Genomic DNA, 26817 nt, shown 5'->3' on the forward strand with positions numbered 1-26817 from the left:
ATGATAATTTCTTGCATGCAGCGCTCACATTTTCAAGAAACGTCATTCACAGTATAAACTGAACATTATATGCATACAGACACACCTTCGACAGGTAGTAGGTGATGCAGGCTATCATGTGCATAAGTGACTCTGAGGTGCTTCCAGTCCATTTTTGCTTGAGAAGACCTGAATTCACCTCCAAAACTATCAGGCATTTTTTTAACACCTGACACAGACAGAGGCATAAACACATAGTTATGCAGTATTAAAGCTATCTATTATGTTACAGAATATTAAGACTTGTATGAATGAGGTGTTGCATACCTGTACCACAGGGTCACAAGTGATCTGATGGAAGATTAGTGGTGCTAAGAGGCTGTAACAGTTAACTACAGCTTTCACGGCAGCGCTACCATCATTCAACCACAGCGCAAGGTCCATGGCCACCAGCATTTGCTCACATTCTGACAGTCTGGCTTCCTTCATACACAAATGAACATATCATTTATTTATGTTCAAGTTAATTGAACAAACTGTATAGCCTCACTTCTTGTATGTTACAGTCATTCAATTTGGAAAACATCATTCTACACACTTACTGTACACATCTCTATTCAGATTCTATTTTTACCTGTTCCCAGATAAATGGTCCATTGTCACTGAATGAGTCACAGCAGAACACGCCCTGCTGAATGTTGATCTCTGTCTTAATGAAGATAGAAGTGAGGAACAACTGACACAGGTGAGCAGAGGAGTGTTGCAGGGTCTGGACATGCAGCCTTCAGTATGGCAAAATGGGATAGAGTAAAAAGAGGTTAGTAAAGCACACAGATACAAACTCCTTGCCTTGAACAGTATGAATGCACCTCCCTCCTCACCCTGTAGCAGCGAGTCTATCCTGTGGGCTGTGGGAACTGGGCTCGGGGAGGGTGTAGTGGCTCCACAGTTCACTGCAGGCTCTTCTTGCTATGGCATACTGCTCTGTTTGAAATGCCACCTGAGAAAGAAAAAAAAGCCACAACTAGGGGTGGGCAATTTGGCCACAAAATAATATCCCAATCTGTAGACCTTCCCTGTCTCTCCCGTTTGCCCATATAAGCCTGTGGATGATTTGTTTAAGTTGTTTAATGCTGCTGGACTGTGGATTTCTTTGTGAAGGACCTGCATTAGATTTTCCTCAGCAGTCCAAAGGATGTGACTTCATGCACATTCTACAGTGCCTCGTCTCAGTGCCTCCTCCACTCCACTAACAGAGAGCAACAGTAGCTAACGTTAGTTTAGAAATGGAGTCAGCTATCATAGACTAATTACTGGCTTCCAGCACAACCCAAAATAGGGCATCTTAACATACGTGTAAGCACCTGTAAAATGTGTGGTGAGCTGATAAACTAGTACGTGTCTACTCGGTATTAGTTTTCACTAGTGTGTAGTGTACCTGTGCCAAGTGAGCCCACGTGGACAGCAGCGGTACCGGCATGGATGCCAGCAGTGGGAATGTTGTCCCTCCTATTGTGTCGCCTAGTAGCTTTCCCTGGCTGTCGTAGGCTGCTACAGCAAACACATACTTCTGATTGGGCTCCAGCCCTTCCACCTTCAACACACACTCACCAGATACTGCTGGTACCTTAAAACAAACAAAGTCAGACCTAATGTTTTGGGCATGCACCAGGTCATACAAGATGACAAAAATGTATCAGATCCTGTTCTGTGAAAGAGATAAATTGTACCATATTTCCAGTGCCTGGCAGGCTGCAATCTCCAAGGCGGACTTTCCAGTTAATGCCCTCAGCTGCACGGCCGCAGAGCTGGTACCAGCACACCTGGAAAGACACAAGGGGAAAGAGAAAAATGAAAAGTATAGAGGTTATGATGGATCAATATGCTTTTGGTCCGATTAGTAAATTAACCACACAATTAAAAGCAAATCTCACTTGTCCTTCCAAGTTATACAGTGCTGGGACAAAGGTTAAGGAGTGGTCAGTGCGTGAGAGTAGGATGGGGGCAGGTGGAGGGTTTTCTTTTTCCCCTCTCATCCCGTTGTCCTTATTTTCAGCTGGAGTCTCATGGGTGGTGGAGATAAACAGCTTTCTCTCCTCCACACCTGCTTTCTCTATAAGGGTGGAGGCCTCCTGGCAAGAGCATGTAGAGAGACCAGTTGAATATTTATATATTTATATCCTTTCACTTACAAAGTATGAACAGAAATGTAATGTGCCATTGAGGCCTGAAGTATAAGGTTAAAATTCAAACAGTTCATAACAGTTCATAATGCTAACCATAACCAATGTCTTTGGCTTCACTGTAAAGTGTAAAGTCAGAGATGTTACTTGAGATGCCACCAGAATTCATTATGATTAAGCCTTATCTACAGGGTAATGGCTCAGTGTAAAAATATTATTAATCAGTTAACACATTTTGCATCTCTTTTCATGGTTTACATGTACACACTTGCAGAAAAACATGCACATTACAATGATGGTCTAAATGAGATATATCAAGATTTTTTATATGACATTCATAGTTGTGGTAGTGTCTAAAAAAGTGTGAAAGTTCGTGCATGTGTAACCTCTAGCAGACTCCTCAGACTGGTTCGGTTGTTGCTGTTATTTGGCTCCGTGCTGTTGAAAACCAGCAAGGCTTTCTGGATCAGGAAAAGAGCTTTGGACACCTTGTTCTTCTTGATCTGATCCAACAGTTTAGACTCTGCAACTAGACACAACAGACAAAGTCTCAGAGCAAACCACCATATTTAGACCCATTATTTGTGTCAATTAGGCAGGAGCAGAGATTTCAACTTCTGTTTTAAATCAGCAAGTGCACGATCAGGAAATGTCACTATTTTTATCATGTAAAATACAGCAGAAACTCAGTGTAGACAAAAGGCTAATTAATTCTTAATAATAACCAAAAAGTACGATTGTTTGTGTGCCAGTGAGTCTCACCTGCATTCCGCTGCAGTAACTTGAGGGAAGCCCTGTGGTGGATAATGTTTAGCTCGAGATGAAGGTCTATGGCCAGCAGGGACACACGTGTGGACTGACTGTGTTGAGAACCTTTAACATCTGATTCTGTGTTTGTGTCAAGTTCTTTTTCCTTCTTAGTCAATTCATCTTCTTCATTTTCCTCTTCTGGCGATGTCGGAGAAGATAGAGAGGGAGCCGCTGCAGTGGGGGGACTAAACTTCTATCAAAACAAGAGGAAAACAGGTTTTAGTAACACTTAACCACTCATCGTTCATCTTAAAATACAGTGTCAAGATTCTATCTCAATGCAACACCTGTCTTAGAATGGTGTTCAATGAATAAATGTCTAACTGAACTCTGACCAGAGTTAAACTGCCTACCTGCATGAATGCAGAGTCAACGACTGCTGAGCTATCTTGGGGCAGCAATGTAGCTACACCTTTCACCAGAGCTTCAAGACCCCCAACCACCAATTCACACACCTTCTGAAGCAGCTCTGTACTTGAACGCTGAGAGCACACACAAATACACAAATTGCACAATGGATTTTTTGTTTGCAATACCTGCTTTTATAAACATAATTTAGGATACCCATACAGATAACATAGCTGTGTGTTTAATATTCGAAGCTCAAAATATGGCATCACTTCAAGAAGGCACACAGTTGAGCAAGTGGCCGTGGTGCTATAGTGTCTAGTACTCTGCGTTGTAGCCGCAGCAACCCTGTTTCGAATCTGGGTCACGGCAGCAGACGTGATCTTTTGTTATGTCGTTGTTGTCCAACCCCTGCCTCCATTTACATCTTTTGAAACTGGACGCCTCTCGATAGGTTTGCTGTGTAAGACCCAATTCTGTAACCCCTTTAAGGGAAAAACAGCTTCCCATGGGTGATAAGCCTAGCTCACATCAAATGCTGTGAGGAATCAGCTGCTCACACATATCACAGCATGTAGGGCTAGTGGTGCAATGGATACCACATCTGATGACAGATTAAGAGGTTCTTGGTTCCATTCCTCGATAGCTTGATGTAACCTTCAGCTTGTAAAGCAGTTAGTCTTTTCAGAAAAACCTGAAACTAATTGCATGCATGAACATCACAATATACAGAAGTATCATTTGATGCTATTAATGTAATAGACAATCCATTCACATACCTCAAGAAGAGAAAAAGAGCTTGGCTTCACACCATCACCATCAGTTTCACGAGCCGCTAGACATGAAACAAGAGAGTAATATTATCACACCTACAGATTGAAAAATTGATATGAGAGTTTACTATACATTAAAACACCAAAGTGATATTCTATAACACCAAATCAAGTAAAAAAGATCTATCATATCAGCTGTTCCACAGACTGAAATAGGGCAAATGGTCAAACTTAATTCCTCACCCTGGCATTGTGTTTGATCTCTGTGTTCAGCTGCACTCTCTAACAGTATGGCCAATGTGTGGATCATCTCTGCTGTCATTATGCAGTCAACAGTTGCAAAGTCACAGGCAAAGGCCACCTCACACAGCACAGACAGACACCACAGCCACTGCAAACATTGTTCACAGAAAAAAAGCACAGAAAAATTAATATAACCGCTCGCTCAGTCTATAACTCCAAAAATCTCACTGTGGTGGAAAAAAGTAGCGATTCTATGTTTGACAATAATGTGCTCGCTCTAAGAAGTTTCAGTAATGCTTACCTTTTTAAATACATACCTTATCATAATCAGCTACTTTCTCGAGGTAGTCTGTATACTCAAGGTTTCGCAGCTGATCCCTCTGCATCACCACCCTCACTTTATCCCACAGAAATAAGACAACATCCAAAACCAGGTCCTCATGTGGCTGCTCCTCCTACACAAACACACAAATACAGCAAATGCACAATTAAAACTCCACCGATAACTTTATCTGAATCCTTAGAGGATCAGCCCTTGCACAAACACACACACACATATACATCATGGAAACTTACAGGAGCAGAGCCACAAACAGACTTGTCCAGGGTGTCTACCAGGCCAATGAAATCATCACTCATTGAGAAGGAAGACTTGTGTTTGTCTGTTGGACACATCAAACAACATGATTACATTGTAATTCAGAGATGACTCAAATCAGTGTTGGATATTTTGTGATCAAGTAACCAAGACATTAAAGCATGAATCATGAAAAACATCTCAAAGTTCACAGATTGACAGAAAGTTACTTGATTGAGATTCTCGAAAAGATTTGACATCAGCTTGGCAACAAAGCAAAATGGTATTCAGTGGTCATGATAATTTCGTCCATAAGGCAAACACAAGAAATCACAGAAAAGAAGCCAAAATCGTTGGCACAATTGCGCTATTGCTACCATCAGTTATGTTGTCCTCTCTGGCATGGCTCCTCTGGGAAGACAACAGATTGCTGAAGCTGTGCAGTAAACCAAGCTCCCGCTCTGCCTTCCTGAATGACTGACCTTCCACACCCTGACGCAGAGAGACATAAAGAGACACTCAAGATCACTCAGAGACGCAGCACACATTGAGCTGAACAATGAGAAGATGCTTGTGTGCTACTCACGGACAAAACCTGTCGCATGTCTCCGGCAAGTTTGCTGAATGCGTCTGGCTGTTTGTACTGAACCAACAGCTTCATGAACCTCACTGCAGACATGATGGGTACTTTGTTTTCTCCTACCAACACCACACATCATATTACTTCACATTTTCCAACCAATTGCACAGAAACAAAAAAACACCTGGCAGCACACCTTGTACAAATGCTGTACATGTTTATTGTAATGTAATAAAGAAAGGACAAGCAAAACAATGACTAACCTGTGATGGCTAAATCCATTAGAGAAGATGCTGGCGTCAGTGCACTAAGGGACTCACTTATAGTTGTGACTCCTTCAAACACAGGATCACACAAGCACATTTAAGCTTTTCTCTTAATTGTGCATTTACTGTAACCACATCTGTTACGTGTTTGTTTTACTAACCAGATAATATACTGACGCCAGCAGACAGGAGCTCCAGGATCACCTCCTGCAGCTCTGGTTCATCTGGCATCCCTGTCTGCAGTTGGCGCCTGGTGCTGACCTTAAGCGCTTCCAAGATGCCCAAAAAGTAGGCTGCCCTGCTGTCAAACAGGTCAATTAGCACGCGCTCTGTTGTCGTAGAAGGCCATGGCGCCTGTACAGGAAGGTACATAATTTTAGGTAATGTCACAAGAACATTTATTCACACTCAGCAACACAATTCAAATAATTCCTGAAAATTACAATTATTAGAATAGAGATCTCTGGGAGAGACCTCTTGGGTTGCGATAAGATGGGAAATAAAAATTACAAGAATTAACAAAAAGTGGTAATGATTACGTTGATTACACAATATCAAACAAAAAAACATATAAATCCAATTAAGTACAGTAAAATAAGGTCTGAAAATAAGAAGATAGCAACTTCCAGTGTCCATTATACACAGCGAACAGCAGCAATGCAACTTAACAATGATAAAACAACATTATTTAACAGGAGTCAGCATGTGTTTGGTGGGCCTATGACACTAAGCATTCTCTCTAACGTGACAGTACACTTAAGGGTGATGACATGTAACACCGAATATGAGGATATGGCTGTAAAGTGAATTTTACTACATTGGGAATGTCCTTCAGGGTGCTTTTGGTTTTGAATCTGAACATGGGTTTGGGTTTCCTTCTGGCCTGAAACACCGCGTTCTTAAACACCATGACAGCCAGCTGAAATAAAAGAAAAGAAGAGCACTTTAACACTGTACAGCCAAAACAACAAACTGTTAACTAAGGCACAGAAAGTTAGAAGATTCATACATCTTCAGAAGACAACAATTTGTATGTGTCTGTATTTATACACACAGCAGCAGCTATCCAGTGAAACAGATGGGGTCTTAACAGTGAGAGATGTTTCCACTGAGAAACATAATGAATGCAGAGCCACTGTTTGCTTTGAGGCATACGTTCGGGAATAAGAAATGTGGCTTCTCGTGCAAAGGCAGTGTAAATTAGACTTCAAATGGCACGTTTCCTGATTCGATGTATAGTTTGTCATAATTTTATTTTGCATGTATTATGTTCTCTCAACATTATATTTCAAATATATCATATTTTGATGAGAGGATTCTCCTGCCTTGATAGAGGCTTCTTTGTAAGCTCTCTGGGTCTCTCTGGTGGTAGGAACGTCACTCTGCAACTCCATCTTTGCTTGCTCATTGATTTTTCCTAGGGCTCTCCTGGCAAACTTCTGAAAGCATTTGAAGACACACAAACAATTCCACAAATGGGGAACAGGACTTTCAGAATAATTCAAAAATTCAGTTTAGTAACCTTTTCAATTAGTTCAATAAGTGGATTACAATACATACAAAACCTCAATCTAAACATATTAAACCAGTCACCAGTAATTAATTTTAATACTGAAAGCTTAACATGAGGAATGAATTGTTTAACCTGTGTTTGGGACAATAATATCTTTATGCAGCAGATTGATAAATTGATCAAGTTTTATTGAATATTCTCAGCTAATGACAGTCGACAGTCTGACAAACAGAAAACTGCAGACAGATCAAGAACAGGTGACAGTTAGTATTATATGAGATGTCAAGTCAGTTGACATTGCAATGATTGTGTTTTTGTAGGTGTCTGGATGCACATGACACGTGTCTTTCACCTCCGCCTGCACCGCAGCCTGGTTGTCATAGTAACACTGGCAGACAGCACAGTAGAGGGTGGAAATCCATGGCAGGTACTTAGCAGTCATCAGAGGGATGGAGAGCTCTAAACTGATGCTTGCCCACAGAAGGTACTCCAGTGCCTGGACAGGATCATAAATGGTGGTATAAAGGATCATGACACACCCAATTACTGTGTATCTACATTATAAATCACACTGCTGTCTGGTTATATAACATCATGCATTAGCTAAAAGTACCACTCAGGAGTAAGAGTTGCATATTATTATTATTTGGGTCACGATATTCCAGAGGGAAGACAAGAAGACAAACAGAAGTGAGTCACTGAAAATTCTCTTTTGAAATCTCAAAGACATCGTCTATCAAAGCCAGCACAAACCACATTAACCAGTCCAAAAAATATATGGTTTTGCAGATCTACCAGTGTCTCATTATCAAATACTCATCAAACACAGTCTGATTCACAACCTCTGTCACATACCATTTCTCACCCTCATCTGCTTTGCCTTTTGATTTAGAGTGCATCAGACATCACAATCTTTTACAAAAGCCCTTTGGAAGATCAACATTCTGTAACAGTTGCAACAAGAAATACAACAGTTCAAGTTCTACGTATCATCTGTCTCTAAGTACCTGTGCACTACAGTTCATGGTCATCAGGTAACGGCAGATAGTGTAGATGTGTAACGATCCTGATAAAAACGACAAAGAAAAAGAGGAAGACACACAGTAGGAGGTTAGTTCCACAATATAACATCAAATGCAGTCGAATATTATCATTTCTCACTTTTCTGTCAGACAAAAAGCAAATGCTGGACAACATTATACACGTTGTACTAATGTACCATTATATAATTGCCAGTAGAGGTTCTCATGTCCTTGAAAAGCCTGCATCATGATCCTGACGAAGTTCAGCACATGCAGCAGTTTACAGAGACTCTTCTGGCTTAGGACGTTGAGCTTTTTCTCCTGCTCAAAAATGCACAGGGCACATGCCTGCATTGCACGGATCTAAACACACACACACACACACACACACACACACACACACACACACACACACACACACACACACACACACACACAAACACACACACAAACACACACACACAAACAACATATTTACTGTGGATATATTAGGGTTCGGGTCCAAACATCTAAACATATCAATGACCTTTCTCCACATGACATTACTTCTCGGTAAACTAAAACATCAAAGTACAAGAAGCTTAGCATGCTGCTCACTTCAGTCAGACTCTGAACAGACAGACAAAGAGCACACAAACCCAAATAGTAGGCTACAGTGTACCTTCATGGTAAAGGTATCGTTATCTGTATCAAAACCTTCAGGGAAGAAGCAGGCCATGAAGTGGTTCACATCTGTGATGTCAGTTATTTTCACTGAGTTGAACTGCAGCAGGTGGGGACCATAGCCATGCCAAAGAGCCAGCTGGTACAACTACAGACGAAGAGGATATGGAAGAAAGCAATGTGAATGTGCATTGTGCAGGAGACAGTTTGGTTATTTCCTGCTGTAAATTTTGCAGGACTAAAAACTAAATTGACCTATGATAGGAACAATAGTCAGGTGCCACAATAGTCATCCATGATGTACTCTGAGGAGAGCAAAGAGGCACTGACTATAAAACAACATTAAGGGATGAGATTTTATTAATGTAGAATATATCAGGCAAATTGCAAAAACCCATCAACCAACAGAACAACTTCTCTTCAGCCCGACTGATATAATGGTTAGCCAACATTATCGGCTGATACTGACCTATTTGTTGAGCAATATCCACCAATATCAAAACTTTTTCTTACAGATTATAATGCAGAAAAGATGCTTGCAGAAATTTAATTACAGAGTTATATTCCCAGTGAAGTTTACTGTATTTAGTGCATTATTGTAATTTTTGACATTAACGTTTATTGTTAAATTGTAAAATATCTTGTCACAAACATCGGTATCGGTATCTGCCCCAAAAATCGGTCTGGCTCTACTAATAAGCATATCACCATGTACAACAACCAACACTGACTTATACTCACTGATAAAAGAGCTACTGTGATTTACCTTTATCCCATACAGAAAGTCTGCAATCTGCAACATGCGCTCCTGGTACAACTTCGAAGGCAGTCGATGTTTGTAGTTTTTCCATATCTCCACCAGAGCTTTAATCCTTCAAAATGAAAATCAAATTGAAAACAGGCTGGTAATGATGCATCATAGATGCTTGGTGCTAACACTCAGTCAAAGTGGATGGACAGTGTTAAGCAGATGTCAAATTTTTTATATGAAAATGCCAACAATATTAACATCACCATCTTGTTGCTTGTGTTTACATTCACCTTGACACAAATGTTTTAAAGTGAACTGTGTTTATGCATATGTGTATATCAAGGGTGGAAGTAACTAATTGAGTTGGGAGTAATTTAGACTGAAGATTTGGAGAAACAGAAAGCCCTTTGATTAAATCCCTCCTCTTGATATAGCGTTAAACATCGACTGTTAAGTAACTAATACTCTGAATAGCATTTGAGGAGAAACTTTGTACTTTTACTGAAGTATTATTTTAATACCAGTAGTTTTTCTTGCAGGCTGTGTATCTAACTTATATGGCACTGTGACTATCAGACAGTCAGGACTCTTCGCAATCATCTCTCAAGGAACAACATTTTAAAAACTTCTGCTTGCACATCTGTCTGAGAATGGGTGTCCCACATGTTTTATAATCACTGCTAAAAACCTGAGTAGGTCAGTGCTGTGATGTAAAGGTTGAGTTAAAGATGAAATATCTGAGGCCCCGACTTCAAATTAAGAGCGAGTTAGCTAAACACCTGCAGTCAGAAGTAAAGCCTGATACACTTCTTAAAATAAGCTAATTGCTTATTAGTAGCTTAATAGACTACACATGGTCTCTTCTGACGGACAACTGTTTCTCTGACTACAAAGTTGAGTTTTTACGGAGAGTAAACATCATTAAGTTGGTCAGCCTAACTCAGTAACAGGTGTTGTCCTCCTCACCCTCTGGCATAAGACCTGTTGTCGTCCTGGCTGGTCGAGGAAGTGACTCGTCTCATCAGTTTCGTAAACGACTTAATGTCTCGTTCAAACGTTACAATAACTGGATTTCTTTTATCAAGTTTTCCGTAGTATGTGGCCGGTAACTCCATTTTCGCTGTCCTGCTGTAATTTTAGGGAACTAACGCAGCACAACGCTCCTTCTGTTGCATGTTAACTGAAATCCACCAGCAGACTGAGGCCCGTCACCATGGTAACGACGTCAAACAGACAGGAAGCGCAGCAGCGTCAGCTCTCCTGACGCACAAGACAATCACTTAAGGCACTCGTTTAAAAGTGTTTAAACTGGTGTTAAAACAAATCATTCATCTGCTCGTTGTAGTTTTAAATAACAAAATGACAAATTAGACAGAAACGTCAAAGGAGGAGGCACAGATGTTCAGTTTAATGCAGTCAGGGGTTTTATTTGGTCTGATATGACCAGTAACCTTAGCTAATGTTGGCTAATGTTAGCACACTTTGGATAGATATGTCTGTATCCTTATAACAGACATTACTAAGTGTACAGGATTGGGAGGGTTACTTTAAAAATGTGTTCCAGTATAGTTAATCTACCTGTTAAAAATGCCCTGGTACCACTAAAGTAATGTAACTTAATTACTTTCCATTACTTTTGGATTAAATCAATAGCAAACACATGCAAATAAATACTGGAGTAAAGAAATATCAAAAAGATGATTTATTTCATTTTAATAACTTCCATAGTGATGTTGTGCGAGACTCCTGAAGTGTTGGTTACAGACTAGTATATCATTCTTTATTAAAAAATTGTAATCCTATTCCCCTTTTATACTTAATGTATCTGTAATCTAATTACATCATTTTCTGCAGCTTTACAGAAATACAGTCACCTTTTTTGTATCCAAAGTACACAATCCAGTTACATGTATTCCATTACTCCCCAAGTCTGTAAGTCAATAAACGGACTCTACTTGTGCTACTGTTACACTTTGTTTTAGGATTTACCGTTATCCTACAGAAGTCTACCTAGGCCTTCAGTATCTGTCAGTGATGGAGAAGATTATTGTCTCGCTTTAAAGCTCTCTTTTGCATTTTGATGTGAAGCAGTTGGTTGCTTTGTCACCAAACTCATCATAGGTAGGTAGGTAGGTAGGTAGGTAGGTAGGTGGTCCAGCAAAGGCATACAGCAGGGCTGCCCAAAGGTAAAAACACTCTTAAAGACTGCAGAGTGACAGTCAGTTAAGGGAACCTGAGATCCTAGTGCCTCTTTGGCCCATTGTCCACCATTAAGCTTCAGTTTTGGCCCTACAAGGGAAAAGGGTTGGCACCCCTGGCCTATATGGGTGACAGAATCTGATGGGTCACAGAATTTGGTGTAACACAAACACTTGCACGTGCATTTTACTCTTTGGTGTACTGAAGGTTTTTCTTGCATACTGGCACATCTCACAAGCTCTTTCCTTTACAATCGCACACAATTTGTCTTTGATAAAACCAGTCAGTCATTTTCCTTGAATGATACTCTGAATGATATATTGAGTTGTTAGTCTTGCACAATGCCATGGCTTGTTGTTTGAGAGAAAGGGTGGGAGGAACTGTAACAGTGGTTGCATGATAGTTTAAATGATTCAGCAGAATCACAGTGCTTGCATCCATCGATCCATCCATTGTCTGTAACCGCTTATCCTTTACAGGGTCACAGGGGGGCTGGAGCCGATTCCAGCCGACATTTAATGCGTGAAGTTCCTCTACATTGGGGACAACAGAGCTGGGAGGATGAAGCAGAGACTAAAAGAAATCTGGATTGGCACAACTGTTGCACTGTTGGACAGCACTTCATATTTTACATCTGAGCTCATAGCAAAATGATACACGCTTTGAGTGTCCCCTAATGCTGTCCCATACAAACTCATCAGTTCCCATTCAAGCTCACATCCATTCCGCTCACAAACCCAAAGCTTCTGGCACTCGAAGCACAGTAGGCTAATGCTCTGGCAGCTATTCCTCAAACAAACACACACATTCTCATGCAGACACACACACGGATCCAGACAGGGGCATTTCCTGTGGAATGAGTATGGGGGCATCAGCAGTACTCCGAGCCAGTGTCACCTCATGACTGTGAGAAGGGAGAGACAAAGTTGCAAAGGGAGAGAGAGAGAGAGAGAGAGAGAGAGGCAACCAGTCACAGTCAGATGAAACAATGGGGGTGATGGAAGGGATAAACATTTGACATCATTGTTCCAGAAAGATCAGCCTGTTGGCAGAGTCACTGTGTAAGTGTGATGGGAGGTTATAGAGGGGAGGGGGAAGCAGTGGACGTGAACAAAGCCATAGTCCGGGTGGGACGGAAGGGAAAGGCCTATAAATTCGGCGCAGGAGAGCACAGCAGCACCCATCTCAGACCGAATCAAACCTCCCTCTTACCCACTGTTTTTACATCTCCTCTGGATTCTCATCATGGATATCCCCATCCAGTATCCCTGGTACCGCCGAACCTTCCCACATCGATTCTCTGACCTCCCCTTGGCAGAACCTCTCAGTGATTGGCCACTTATCTGGCCCATGTCCTGGTCCTTCCCCTGGATGCGCCCTTCATTTATGCGCTGGTTCAACTGGTTCGACAATGGTCACAGTGAGGTAAAGTAAATCTGAAATCTTTCTGAGATTTGTATTTATGATTTAACATTACTGAGTCAGAAGGGCCACTGAAGAGTATCCTCTTCTACTGATGACAGTTACTGTATCATAGACCCTTTTCACAGCAGACAGGGCTCTGGTATTGTGCATGCTCACTCACTGACATGGCTTACTGGGACACTTAAAGGTTCAATATGTAAGAATTGGCCTACAGTGGAATTCATACTCAAAACAAATAGGGGGCAGTATATCACCAGAATAACAGTGTACTGCTGCTAACTCAGGCTGCCGCTAGCCAGGCATCTTAGTTAGCCTAGCAGCTACGGTTCGGACTGGGAGCTCAGGGACCAGGGGAGTGTTAGTGTTTACACCACTAGCACAGGAACTTTGGACTGGGACAATAAAAAAACATTTTGTGTGTTTTTTTGCTGCAAACATGTAACAAAATGTGTCAGTATTGTTCCTAACAGCTGTACTGTCTGTGCAGATGCGCATTGAAAAGGATCGCTACGTCATTTATCTGGACGTGAAGCATTTCTCACCTGAAGAGCTGTCCGTCAGCGTCAGTGACGAGTTCATCACTATACATGCCAAGCATGAAGAGAGACAGGTCAGAGGAGATTTAGAGATCTGCAGGAACAGTCTAACACAATATTGAATATTTATGACTGATGCACTGACTCTGTTTCCAGGACGACCACGGCTTTGTGGCGAGGGAGTTTCTGAGGAAGTACAGGCTTCCCGCTGGCGTGACTTGTGCTGAAGTCACCTCCTGTCTGTCAGCTGATGGTGTGCTTACAATCACTGCACCTCGGGCAAATCCTGGCACAGAGCGCAGTATTCCAATCTCCTGTGAAGAGGGAGCAGCGAAACAGAAAATGTAGAGCAGAGTCTGACGCTCCCTGCACTGTTTCACTACTAATCCTAAGTGCTGCCTGTTTTTATATTTAACCTGTTACAGTTTTGTTGGCATATACAGTAGTGGGGCATACAAGTCTAGATGTCTTCAAGTGCAAGTGCCTTCTAATAAACCAGTATCTAATTCCTAACTCACTGTTATTCTGATGTCTCCGCAAGACAATGGTGCTTTAAAGCCAAAGGCTAACATGTTGAGCCAATCTAACAAAATCTATTTGTTAGTGCATTTAAGTTGTGTAAAGACACAGTGGGGTTAAGTGCAGGATGAAGAATTAATTTCCCTATCACGAGCACACAGAATCAATATTTAAACCCAACCTCACTGCCAAAAATATTTACACCAGCGCACATGTAATCATCTTTTGGAAGGCATGTACTTTTCTTCATTAAGCATTTAATGTTATTTAATGTCTGGACTGTACTCAGCTTGCAGTTTTAATGGCAAAACTGCTTGTTAATTGAACCCAAACTGGCTTCAATCACCTGCTTACAGGGAAATGCTATAAAAGTTAATTTAATGGGAGGAAAAGTAAAGACCTTTTCTGAAAATTGTCCAGAGAAGATGCTCAGAGACCAAAATTGTTCATCTAAATTTTATCAGTAATGTCTGAGTGGGTCTGAGTAAGATGCCAATTGTGCTTTTGTTTATTCTTTGAGAATAGTTTCTGTATGTGTGAGGAGGAGGAGGAGGAGGAGGAGGGAGTTCTCTGGAGGCATATTCAGTCATTTTTAGCTTGTTCACTAAAAAACAAAAGCCACCAAAGGACTTGGGACCAGGTGTGTACTCGTTGAGAGGAAGAAAGAGGGTGAATGAGCAGGAGGGAGCATAGTGGACGAGGGAGGAGACTTTTATCACTGGGCTCCCTTTATGCTGGGGAGCAAGGCCTCTGAGCTGCTAAGGAAAGTGTGTGTGAGTGTATGTGAGAGTGGGAGCATTTGTGCTTGTAGATTCAAGAATTAAAGCTCTATCATTCCTTCATATTGGCGACAACTTTCTGGCATATTAACACAGAAACCAACAAATAGAATAAATGATGAAACTCAAAGCCATAGGTGTGCTGCGTGTTCTGTTTATGTCTGGTGGTTTTCTGTTTTCAAAAGGTCTTCACATAACAACACTACATCTGAGCTGATGAAACAAGCTGCTTTCTTATTTGACTCAAAGGATACAGCTCACCGAAAAAAGAAAATTCAGTCATCATCTACTCACTCCATGCTGATGGAAACTCAGGTGAAGTTTTGTAGTCCACAAAACATTTCTGGAGCTTCACAGTGTTGCAGCATTCTCTTAAACAACTGAAATAGATGGTGACTTATCTTAAAAAAAAACAGAAAAGGGCATAAAATGGCTCCATACAGACTGAAGTAATTGAAGTCCCCAAAAGCCCCGAGGTCCCAAGTTGATTTGAAAATACATTATTTAACCGTATAGCTGCTGCACCCACTATAGACAGGGTGTGCATGAACACTTTTAGTTTAGCAGCTACAATGAAGATTTTCACTTAAGTCCCCGTCTACCTCAGTTGTATAGGAGAATGCTGCAACGCCGTTTTGATGTGAAGCTCCAGAGATGTTTAGTGGACTAAGAAACTTTGCCCAACTTTCCAGCAGCATGGGGGGTGAGTAGATGATAACAGAATTTTCATTTTTGAATGAACTTTACCATCCACAGTAACCATCATATATTATGCAAAGAGGTTTTTTATTTTCAACATTGCAATTTATTTACTGTTATCAAACATGAAAATAGTTTTCTTTCAGAAATGAATAGTCAGCAATTTCTTCCATCTTAAAATAAGCACAAGATTGGATCATTTGAAGTATATTGCATCAAACACTACTGCAAAAGTCACCTGTATTATAATGAAGTATAATTTTAATGTGTTTTAATAGTACTTGATAGTTACATTACTGCATCAGTGATGTTTTCTATGCAACAGAAAGTAGAAATCAGACAATATTGCTTGTTGAACACATTAATATTTCATTTGTGACACACAATCACCTCAAAAAATCAGTTATTGTTGTACAAAAAGTATGATTCAGAGAAAAGACATGCACAACTCATATTTATCTCCTTTTACTACACTATAACACTCTCTTTTACTCTCTGTCAAATACTTTTAATACCAGTAAAACAGTCAAATATAGAGCGTTAAGCAGCTATGGTTCCTTCTTCAGCAACCATAATAATCAGGCATTGCTGTGTGAAGAGCTGTTACCCATATCCTCTAAGGTGCAGATTGTTAACAGTGGATACACAAACCTACATATACATTGTCAAAAATGTGTGTACGATCATGTGATACCAACATGTAGCTGACAAGGTGGTTGTTCTTTTTTCAGTTACAGTAGAAGTCCCACTTCTGGAAATAAGAAGAGAGGAAGAATTAGGGGAAAGCATCACACAATGCATGCATGTGTATGGATGTGTGTGTGTTGTGTGTGTGTGTGTGTGTGTGTGTTCACCGTAGTCTTGACTTCAGTGGTGGCTGGCATGAGAGGATGCGTCTCCTCCACTACACTGCTGGGGAAGTGACCAATGCGAGCCTCCTGCTGTCCATAATAGGAGTCTTGAACCTGCAAACAGGTGATAAGGACAAAAGTTAATGACATCACTTCTTCAGGTGTTTTGGTTAAGATCGACAGTGGGGTCAAAAAGTCTGACACCACTGAACTCATATATGACATTGCAGAAACATACTTGGCTAACATTTATTCTGGTGATTGGGTTGCACAGAATACAGATGCCCCCATAAATGTTCACTGGGGTTGAGGTCAGGTGAAGAAGGATTCATACCGCAGCAGGATAATACGTCTAAACACACCTCAAAGATTTGCAAGTCTACTACTACTACTACTGGAAACCAACATGTCCTCCTAACTGTCATGGACTTTACTCAACAGTCACCTGACCTCAATCCTGTTGAACATTTATGGGGGCACTTGAAGACTGAGAAAGCCAAGTGTTGTGTGACATCACAAGAAGCTCCATACCAACCATCCATACCAAATACTAAGATATTCTGAAATTTGTGTACATTTTTCAAAGATTCAACTTTTCACTCAAATTGTTAAGCTTATGTTATCATTTATAATGGGAAAATAGTCTAAAATTCCAAAGAAATGCAAAATAAAAGTGTTTTGACCCTACTGTATATTAAACTAATTGTTATTTTCTCCTAATTAGCTTTGTAACTCACACTGCCGGCCCAGAAGAGGTTCCCACTGTCCTTTAGCATTGCGTAGACATAGATGAGCTGCCCTTGTCTGATGGGGATGAACCTGCAGTCTCCAGGGTAGTAGTCCTGCAGTGCACGAGCTATCAAGATAGGATCTGTGCAGGAATGTAGAAGGAGACTGTGCAAATTAAAACACGCAGTTTTAGTGCAGTGGTCACTAAAAGCAAAAACAAGTTGGTGGTTGGGCTACTTACGGCTGCACTCGGAGTCGGCGCAGAGTTTCTTGGCAGAGAGTTTGGGCATCTGCCTTCCAGCGTCAGAGGTTGGCAGCAAGAGGCACACTGAAAGAGCGAGCCAGAGTTTGCAAGGCATGTCTGGACTGTATGTGAAAACACCTGATGATCCAGTGGTGGACGTCTTGTGGGCTTTTTGATCCCTTTTGCCTGTATGTTGTCCCCGAGAAGGAGGTGTAGCAATGGCAGTCTCCTTTTTCTACTCTCCCTACCCCCTTGCCTCATACACGAGCGCACACAGAGCTCCTTTCAAAGAGCTCAGGCAGGTAAACAGGATGGGGGAAGAGGAGGAGGGCCAGATTAGACAGACCCCTGCTTGTGTCCTGACCTTTCCCGTCTCTCTCCATCTCTCACCCTGTGTCACCCCCGCTCAAACAGCCAAGTGTTGGACTTGTTATCAACACATTCCTCAGTTAATCTGTGTTCTCCTAACTGGGTTCAGCCACTAGATGTCAGAGCAGCAGTTATCTCACTGCAGACACACCACTGCTCCCATCCTCCCTGCTCTGTGTCTCAGTGTGTTCCTCCCTCTGTTTGTTCTCTTTACCTTTTTTAACTCAGGAGGTGGAGCCACTGGCTGTATTTACATACTGTATGTTTCCACTGCCAAGGAAACCAGCTGAGCCTCTCTTGTGCAAACACTCCCAACACACACACACACACACACACACACACACACTCACTCACCAAACAGGAAAACTATACCAGTGTGGCATGAGTCGGCGGGGAACTGTCAGGTAAGACAGACTTTATTTTTGTTCCTTTGGTCAGGAGAAACACAGGTTGTTAAGGTAGCTCTCATGATGGAGACAGGTGAGGTTAAAGCTAGTTTAAAGTGAAGTTGAAGTTTAAATTACTGTGAGTTTATATTATTTTGAATTGGATGACAGCATGGTTTCATGGTAGCGAGAGGCAACAGGTGAGCTGGCAGACTGTGATGTCAGACTTAAAGACAAATGTCATTGGAGACTGAGACTGAGAGACTGATCTTGAAAATAGATGTTATTGTCTTGACAAATATACTGTTTAAAAATGGCTTTCTAGCCTTGAAGTGGATGTTTTACAGACATGTCTCTTGTCTTAAAAATATGTCAAATAAAGACAAAGTTCTTTATCAAGACAACACAAGTGACATTTACTAGAATCAGTAAAAGGATGTTCCTTTGAAAGCACTAGATAATCCATTTATACTAAAAACCAACAAGATGTGTAACATACTGGGTTAGATCTTCAGTGTTTGCAGTGTGTAGACAGAATTCATTGAAGAAAAAGAAAGTTGAAATACAAGAAATACACACTGAATTTGAGAAAATGACTTAACGCTAGTGGACTTGCGTACGTGTTTGTGCAGCAAGACAATTTTAGCTGACAGGAAATCTAGTTAGAGGTGTGAAGTAAGAGGAAAATGCTGTGTTTAAGATCAAATTACTTGAGATCAGACTTGTTACAGATAAACTGAAAAAAAGAACGCTAAGGAACAAGAAAATCAGAAATTTAAGTGGATATCACTTACTTGAAAGAAGGTTTTTCAGTGGAAAAGAATTATTTGTAACTTTATGCTATTTAACAAAGCTTGTTTTACCCACAAATTACTTAAATGTAAGATTGCTGACTCGGTGAGACATAAAATACATATTTGTGTTAGATTTAGGAACACACCATGGATTTAAAGATGGAAACTAGCAAATAACTTTAAAGGTGCAATATATTATACATCTGGTTGAAAACATCTGTGTACGCTACTGTGTTGCAGAGACACTGTATCTACTGAAGTTAGCATGCTAACCAGCTAGCCCCAGCCAGTCCCGGCTGTCCTAGCTGTACTGCTAACTGAACTAAATAGCTAACGGCAGCTACAGTTAGCAGCAGTTAGCAGTTACTCTGGTGATATGCTGCCCCCTTTTTACTTTGAGTATGAATTTGACAGGTGGCCAATTCTTACAAACTTAATTGATTTCATATTTCGACATCTCTTTAAATCTTGACAGGCACAGAGTTTTTATACGGACACAAACCCGCAGGGACTGAAAATAATATTTGGCAGCAGAGTCTTATAAGCTTTATTTTGGGCAAAACAAAGCTTATGAGACAAGCCTGGTGGGTGATTGTTTCTAAAATATTTGCCCAGATGATTACTTTAGAGACTGTTCTAGGCACATTTAACATTTTGTTGCATTTATAGGAAATATCAGAGCACAATGCCTCTGGAATTTAGGGAGGGGGAGCAGAACAAAGATAATAGTCGAGCTGGTATTTCGGTCAGAGTAACAAAAGGGACCAGTCAGACAAAAGACCTCCTTAAAGGCCATGTGAGATTATATTACTAGTAAACAGCCAGTCTGACGTTCATACAAGTCATCGTACATGTCTTGAAGTTCACAGTTATAGTTAACAGGTCTGTTTTCTGTGGTTTTCTGTGTTATTGAAGGTCTTTTCTTGCCCACAGAGTTATCTGTGAAGAAAAGAAGACTTGGGTGGACTAAAAGTTTGGCAGAAACGTACCCTGGATTACAAACCAGTCCAGACCAGATCATAAAGAAACAGAAAAGGATTTAGATTTTACAGAAGTTCACAGCTGTGCCACCTGTGTGAGTGTGGATTACTAATACAAGGACCTGCCATGAGGCTTTCTAACTGACTCCTACAAGCCCGTCAACAATGTTCACCCCCAGGAAAAACAGTCTTCCTTCCCCGAGCCTTGAGGACTCCTTCTTCCCTCTCTCCTCATCCTCCTCAGTCTCACTCTCATTTGCTCTGCCCTCATCTGCATCCTCTCCTGGCAGCAGTGACAGCGGAGGCGCGATAGAGACGGATCTGATCTTAGCTGCAGAGCTGGGACAGGCTTTACTGGAGAAGAATGAGGAGCTGGCAGCCTCTCTGGAACAGAGCGAGAGGGAGGTGGAGGTGAGGATAAAGCTGCTGTAAACTGTGTTTTTAGCAACTATGCGAACGTTCAAAGGCCCGCTTAAAAATGCAGTAAGCTGGGAACAAAAGGAGTACCAAAACCTTTTATTTATCTACCAAGAACAACCCAATACAATTTGAGTTAATCCAGGCTGCAGGGCAATCATTGTAAAGGTGGAAACACTTCTGTGACTATGAGCAAGATTCCATTAATTCTACTTTATATATTGAAAATGACAGTTCTCCCATACAGATACATACAGTTCTCCCGTTAAAAAACCTAAATATGGCTGATTTTTTCATCAAGATCTGTGCATTATTCACTAAGAATTTTTGGAAAATGTTGAAAAATGCCCTACCTCACAATGTTTCCTGGATCCATCCATTTATTCAGATCCACACAAAAACTTAATGGGGGTCCATTCTGGGCCGAGAACCATTTTCCATCCAAGTTTCATGGAAATCTGTTCAGTAATTGTCGTGTAATCCTGGTGACAAACCAACCAACAAACGGACACAGGCGAGATGATAATCTCCTTTGCGGAGCTAACAAAGAGTTTGGAAAAAGTTAAATGTATTTAGACATTATTCTTATGATTATAAGTAGTAAGTAGCAGTAAGCCTACTTTGAACAGTGCTAGTTTTCTGGTACTTTTCCTGCAATTTGTGTAAAGGAAAAGTTCATCGAAAAATAAAGTGAAGTTTCACAGCTTTGTCGAGTCCCCATCCACAAATAAAGTGGATGGGAATTTGACAATCTGGTGTAATCCAAGTCTGAGATCCCAAATAAAAAAAAAACAACATTATTTACGCCCTGTTTTTAAAGTCGAAATCTTTAATGTAGCTGATTGGCGAAAAATGTTAGCATGCACACCATCTGAAGTGGGTGCATGAGTTCGACCTCTCATCGAGGATGTAACTAACATCTAATTAAATCAGTTTGGTATTTTCAGGACTTCTGAAGACTTGGATTAAGCCAGGCGAGCCGTATATTTCATTTTTTGGTTGTTTTTTAATATTTTAAGATAAGTCCCCAGCTGCTTGTTTAGGAGAATGCTGCAAAAATGTTTTGCTGTTTAGCTCCAGAAATATTTTGCGGACTAACTTCACCCGACCTCTGAATAATGACTAAATCATTGTAGGGTGAACTTTTCCTTCAAATGCATTCATCACGCTGCAGATATGAATTGAAGGATAAACATTTTTCACATAAGACATTTTAACATGTAATAATTTGAGTGTAAATATAAATATTAATGATGTCTGACGCTATTTAGCTGCTTCAGTTTCAGGGTCCTGGTATTGTGCTTGTTAGCTCACTGTCACATTGTCATGACTTACGAGGACACCTGAATAGAGCAGAGCCATAGTTAATGTTATTAGTAACACCTGTACTTTTCCTATTCAGACAAGTCAAAATGTCTGCTGTGAAAAAGGGCCTGTTCCGACACATTTCACTTTCCACTTAATGTTGCGTTTAATGTCTCAGACTTTACAGCAGGAGAAGCATGTTCTTCAGAGGAAGCTGGAGATGAATGAACTGACGTCGGGGCAGAGAGAGGCAGAGCTGGCTGCAGATTTAGCTGCCTTGAGATCCGAGCTGGAGCGACATCACAGCCAGGGGCGGGACCGACGAAGGGATGAGAGTGAACAGCTGACTCAGTTAGCCAATCATAACCAGCGGTTGGTGGAGCAGCTGGCAGAGGTTAGTGTGTACTGTCATCAGATAGACAGTCTGAACCCTGCCTTTAAGAAAACATCACAATTATGTCATAATGCTGTTAGGATAAACAGAATCTTGGTATATATGTGCGTGTGTGGGTGCGGGAAGTGTGTGCGAGTGTGTGGTATCAGTTACACAAACAGGAAAAATGCAGACCAGCAGGTTGAGGGAGTCCCGGCCACATTTGCTCACTCACCTGAACAATAGATACATTTCTCAACGTGTCTGTCTCTTGCTCCTCCAGGCTGTAACACTGGAACACTCCTTGAGGACGGAGCTTCGTTCACTCAGAGAAGAGATGGAAGAATCGTCTTTTAGCCGAAACATCAACTTCACACAATTAGAGAGCATACAAGCAGAGGTACACTTTGTCAGGCACTTCAGCAGTAACAGGGGCAGTTTAAGTGTGACAGTCATGAGCATATTATGCTATCTTGAATGCTGCAGGATAGTACAGTAGGTCCCCCACAAAAAGCATTAAGTAAGAAGAGCTGTGTGAACAGTGATTGGCTATTGATGAAACCAAGTCCTTTCAAAGTTATGTCTAATAATCAAATATTCAAATTGTGCTTTCTGAGTCCTGCCTGTAGCTGTCTTAAAGCAGAAACAGACAGCTTTTTAAATCCCCCCTCCTAGATTTCCCAGTGGTATCACTGTTGCAAACACAGTGTCAACATGGCAACAGCCTTGTTACTGTCCAGGGCAAAAACACAACCAAAAGAATCCCAAATTGACCTAGAAAACCTTGATCTTAGTGCTTTGAAAAGGCAGAGTGTAACAGCCAGATGTATTCATAAGTGAGCAGGTTTTGTTACTTACTGATCCAGTAGAAGCATTGACACTTATCAGAATAAGTTAAAACAATAAAGTTTTTTATTGCCAGTTCAAATTTGATTGCTTTGGGATTTTACCAAGCTGAAACTTGGTTTAGGGAGTTTTAGGGAGTCGAGTCAAAATCAAATCTTTTGGTATCTCAGGTCTGATTGTCAGGTTTACGGCTCTGCCACTAAGCAAATATGGAAATATTAGCTCAGTATTATAAACCCATAAAACGTTTGCAGACTTGTGGACAGAAGAATCCATATCTCCAGGCAAAATCCAGTTGTGCATTGATTCTGTTCCCACTGAAATGAATGAGATTTATTTAAAGCAACATTATCTACAAATTGGCATTTTGTGTGATTTGACGCCCCCCACAGTTACTGAATGCAACACCACTGTTGTAAATACAAATCCCAGGGGTGTCACAGTTTGTCAGACGTAATGTAGGTGCTGACTATAAACAAAACTCATTACATCATAACAATGTTATTAGTTGAAAACTTGTATGTTGAAGTAAACATGTATGTAATGCTGTGATCCTACCCTCTCACTGAAGTTACATAGAGCAGAAACAAGTGATAGAGACAGAGACACCTTTCACCCTGTTAGACGACACTTCTGAAACTGTTATTTTATGGTAAAAAAAGTTACATAATGTTCCTTTAAATGTAAGGTATAAACATAATCCAACAGTCAGAGTGCTCATTTCATAATCTAATCGTGACAATAAATGCAATCACCACTTTCGTTGACCTCTGTCATTGCACCATTTACTCAGCACCTTGTGTTGATCTTCTTCCTGTACAGAACAGAGTGTTGCTGGGGCGGCTGTCGCACATGGAGGCACAACTGAAAGCTTCAGAGGAGGACACCGATAGACTCCGCACAGAGAGAGAGAGGCTGAGGGACAGACTATCAGAACTACAAGCGACACTGAAAGAGAAAGAAGCAGAGGTGAGGAAAAGTGGCTGACGGAAGGCAGAAGACTCAGGATATCGATCATCACTAACAGAAGTCACTAACACTACTAATTTTAAGCTCTTGATCTGTGTGTGTAATCCTGTCCCTCACTGCGTGTGTGTTTGTGTGTATACGTAGATAGAGCAGGAGCAGGGGGTGATGTTTGAGTTGCGAACCTTGAATCGCTCCCTACAGCAGAAAGCTCTGAACATGGGAGAGGAGAGCATTCTGGACAGTACACACACACAACCTCTGTCTCTGCTTAGTGAAATTCAGCAATCACAGGTACACACACACACACACACACACACACTGAGGAACTACTTTTAACCTATCGTATATACGTTTAACTACTAATTCTGACCCTGTACTGAGTGACATCCTTCTTTCGGTGGTTTGAGACTGATACTAACGGGCCGCCTAAAATACACAAAATCCTACTGATAATTGTTGTGGTTATCTCTCCCCGCTCACCAGGCTAAAGAGGCTCTTCTAGCTCACTCCACAGTCCTGCAAGCAAGAGATGAAGAGATACAAGCGCTCAAAGAGGAGGTCTGTTGCACTGCATACAACCACACACACACATACAGGCAAAAAGGTGCATGATTAGTGTAGCCTAACATCAAAATGTTTAATGGGAGTTAAATGGAAACTTGAGACTTCAGGAGGCAGGAAGGTGCCAGATTGTTTGTGAATGTGCACAGTGCCCGAAGGTTGACGCCCAGATGTCATGAACACAGCAAACTATTAAGAAAATGGGGACAGAGGGCAGAATCTCTGCAAATACAGACACCGCTGCACACATCTAGTTGATCATAAGTCATGATTAAGTGGTATTACTTTTGTATGAATCTTTACATTGTTTTGTAGGGAAGTCCTGCATAGTATACCTTTTGAAATAAAACCTATTCATAGATAAAGGACCAATAAAGGAGAAGGTATAGATTCAATTTTAAGAATCTTTAACTAGTTTATTGATTTTGGTGGGAAAAACTATGTGAGACACAAGTTATTTTTCAAAGTCAGCTTTTTAATGTGTTAAAACATTTCAAGAGGGGATCTTTATTTAAATGTATAGAGATTATGGACATCTGACAACTTTGAAAGAGGAAGAATTTAAAGGTTATGAATGATGACTTTTAAATATGTATGCCTTTCGATTGCAGCTGCAGTCTCAACGAGAGGAGCTGGAGTCTTTGAGGGAGGAAATCAAGCCATTCAGAAACAGTCCTGGATTGCAAAGTTACAGGTAACACGACAATCGATATATGTACTGATTCAATTTGAACCCGCATTTATGTTTGTTTTGCTAATCACCTTATCAATGTCCAGTTCCTTAGAGAGCGAATTGGCAACCGTGCGCCAGGAGAAAGAAACACTAACTCAGCAGCTTCTCAACACCATCAAACACAAGGTGGCGCTGTCTCAAGAGCTGGAGGCCTGGCAGGTGAGTTTGTTCAGGGACATAAAGGTTCTGTCTTTTGGCAACCCATTTATTAAAGTAGTTCAGTGTACAATCAGAATGTTGTGTTCCGACCTGAACCTTCCCTCTTGTTGCAGGAGGACATGCGGTTGGTGATCAATCAACAGGTGCAGCAAAGGGAGGAGGAAAGACAGAGGGAAAATCAACGAGAGAGAGACAGCACAGGGCTCCAGAGAAGCAAATCTTTAAGAATGAAGGGGGAAGGAGGGAAAGGCTTCTTCTCTTTTTTCAAAGAGAAATGACAGAGACGTGGCAGCATTTAAACAGACTATCAGCCTTTAACTTTGACAATATGAGCTTGTGCTGCTAGAAGATGTACAATTTAACGAGATACAAGCAAGTGAAATGTTTACAGACCTCATATTTGAGTATATTTGTATATATATGTTTGTACATATGTTTATCAGTAATTTTAATTTTTAGGACTTTATATAAAAAAAAATTTAAACCACCACTGAGTTCTGTGTTTTATAATGTTTTTTTTAACCATAGTATTGTAAAGGAAAAGTTCACCCAAAATTAAAGATTGATTCAGTCATTATCTACTCACCCCCATTCCAATAGAAAGTCAGGTGAAGTTTTGTAGTCCACAAAACATTTCTGGAGCTTCACAGTCAGAAAACAGCATTGCAGTATTCTCCTAAAAAACTGCAGTAGATGGGGACTTGTTTTAAAACGTAGCAAAAAACAAAACTAAAAAACAAACAAAAAACAACATAACCATACAACTTAATTCAAATCTTAAGAAGCCCCAAGATCCTACCTTGATTTAAAAAGATGTTACTTTACACCCTTCTTTAAGTCAAAATGTTCACTTTAGCTGCTGAGCTGAAAGTGTTAGCACACACCCTGTCAGTTGCTTAGGAAAATGCACAATCAGTGCCATGGCCGGTCAATCCATTGCTAGCTAGCTTACAGCTAAGGTCTGTACTGTACATTGGCTGTTTATGGCAAAAAACGAAAAACCAAATAACTGTCCAGTGGTCAAATTTTCGAGAATGACACAATGCAAAAGAGTTGCTGCACTTTCTGTCCAAACACACCTTAAGGCACGACACAAAACAGATATATTACAGACCTATAACAAACCAAAACAAAGAGCTTAAAGGTGCAACATGTAAGAATTGGCCATCTGTCAAAGTCATACTCAAAACAAAAAGGGGCAGCATATTACTAGAGTAAGCCCTAACTGCTACTAAC

At 40.8% G+C, this 26817-nt stretch overlaps 4 protein-coding genes across 5 annotated transcripts in view; 2 read left to right on the forward strand and 2 right to left on the reverse strand.

Annotated features, from left to right (window-relative positions):
• cfap54 (cilia and flagella associated 54) overlaps positions 1-10823 on the reverse strand; it is a 50070-nt gene extending 39247 nt beyond the window's left edge. The window contains exons 1-26 of the mRNA XM_073479639.1: positions 10675-10823; positions 9724-9829; positions 8956-9105; positions 8492-8657; positions 8280-8338; positions 7625-7768; positions 7085-7198; positions 6577-6678; positions 5921-6113; positions 5757-5828; positions 5500-5612; positions 5291-5405; positions 4913-4998; positions 4654-4791; positions 4337-4484; positions 4100-4155; positions 3326-3454; positions 2925-3078; positions 2549-2691; positions 1914-2111; positions 1710-1802; positions 1418-1606; positions 861-979; positions 614-761; positions 307-462; positions 86-208 (exon numbers count right to left, since the gene is read on the reverse strand). Coding sequence (XP_073335740.1) covers positions 86-208; positions 307-462; positions 614-761; positions 861-979; positions 1418-1606; positions 1710-1802; positions 1914-2111; positions 2549-2691; positions 2925-3078; positions 3326-3454; positions 4100-4155; positions 4337-4484; positions 4654-4791; positions 4913-4998; positions 5291-5405; positions 5500-5612; positions 5757-5828; positions 5921-6113; positions 6577-6678; positions 7085-7198; positions 7625-7768; positions 8280-8338; positions 8492-8657; positions 8956-9105; positions 9724-9829; positions 10675-10823 — 3363 coding nt within the window. The remainder of the gene's footprint in view (positions 1-85; positions 209-306; positions 463-613; positions 762-860; positions 980-1417; positions 1607-1709; positions 1803-1913; positions 2112-2548; positions 2692-2924; positions 3079-3325; positions 3455-4099; positions 4156-4336; positions 4485-4653; positions 4792-4912; positions 4999-5290; positions 5406-5499; positions 5613-5756; positions 5829-5920; positions 6114-6576; positions 6679-7084; positions 7199-7624; positions 7769-8279; positions 8339-8491; positions 8658-8955; positions 9106-9723; positions 9830-10674) is intronic.
• A 2329-nt stretch (positions 10824-13152) lies between these two features.
• On the forward strand, positions 13153-14216 carry LOC141007648 (alpha-crystallin B chain-like). Its single transcript, XM_073480026.1, has 3 exons — positions 13153-13332; positions 13820-13942; positions 14025-14216. The coding sequence occupies exons 1-3, from the start codon at positions 13153-13155 to the stop codon at positions 14214-14216; spliced, it is 495 nt and encodes a 164-aa protein (XP_073336127.1).
• A 1733-nt stretch (positions 14217-15949) lies between these two features.
• mia (MIA SH3 domain containing) lies at positions 15950-18150 on the reverse strand. The gene is made up of 4 exons (XM_073479830.1): positions 17687-18150; positions 17454-17587; positions 16720-16830; positions 15950-16616 (listed from the first exon to the last, which is right to left on the reverse strand). Exons 1-4 carry the CDS (start codon positions 17802-17804, stop codon positions 16593-16595), a joined length of 387 nt encoding a protein of 128 aa, XP_073335931.1. The 5' UTR covers positions 17805-18150; the 3' UTR covers positions 15950-16592.
• Positions 18151-20349: 2199 nt separating this feature from the next.
• On the forward strand, positions 20350-26068 carry bicdl2 (BICD family like cargo adaptor 2). 2 transcript variants are annotated; one of them, XM_073479811.1, is made up of 9 exons: positions 20350-20629; positions 22119-22334; positions 22597-22713; positions 23982-24128; positions 24273-24419; positions 24612-24686; positions 25301-25383; positions 25467-25581; positions 25695-26068. In XM_073479811.1, exons 1-9 carry the CDS (start codon positions 20384-20386, stop codon positions 25857-25859), a joined length of 1311 nt encoding a protein of 436 aa, XP_073335912.1. In that variant the 5' UTR covers positions 20350-20383; the 3' UTR covers positions 25860-26068. The 2 variants fall into 2 exon arrangements, with proteins under 2 accessions (XP_073335912.1, XP_073335913.1); XM_073479812.1 differs by lacking the exon at positions 24273-24419.
• Positions 26069-26817: the final 749 nt, after the last annotated feature.

The sequence above is a fragment of the Pagrus major genome, chromosome 13, assembly GCF_040436345.1.
Source record: "Pagrus major chromosome 13, Pma_NU_1.0".
In the NCBI taxonomy this organism is placed as follows: Eukaryota; Metazoa; Chordata; class Actinopteri; order Spariformes; family Sparidae; genus Pagrus; species Pagrus major.

Coding starts and splice junctions, on each gene's coding strand:
- LOC141007648 (XM_073480026.1), top strand. CDS start 13,153: ATGGATATCCCCATCCAGTATCCCTGGTACCGCCGAACCTTCCCACAT. Junction 13,333..13,819: donor TCGACAATGGTCACAGTGAG/GTAAAGTAAATC, acceptor CTGTCTGTGCAG/ATGCGCATTGAAAAGGATCG. Junction 13,943..14,024: donor CCAAGCATGAAGAGAGACAG/GTCAGAGGAGAT, acceptor CTCTGTTTCCAG/GACGACCACGGCTTTGTGGC.
- mia (XM_073479830.1), bottom strand. CDS start 17,804: ATGCCTTGCAAACTCTGGCTCGCTCTTTCAGTGTGCCTCTTGCTGCCA. Junction 16,831..17,453: donor ACCTCTTCTGGGCCGGCAGT/GTGAGTTACAAA, acceptor ACCTGTTTGCAG/GTTCAAGACTCCTATTATGG. Junction 16,617..16,719: donor CCACTGAAGTCAAGACTACG/GTGAACACACAC, acceptor TCTTATTTCCAG/AAGTGGGACTTCTACTGTAA.
- bicdl2 (XM_073479811.1), top strand. CDS start 20,384: ATGTTCACCCCCAGGAAAAACAGTCTTCCTTCCCCGAGCCTTGAGGAC. Junction 22,714..23,981: donor TAGAGAGCATACAAGCAGAG/GTACACTTTGTC, acceptor CTTCCTGTACAG/AACAGAGTGTTGCTGGGGCG. Junction 25,384..25,466: donor CCTGGATTGCAAAGTTACAG/GTAACACGACAA, acceptor ATCAATGTCCAG/TTCCTTAGAGAGCGAATTGG.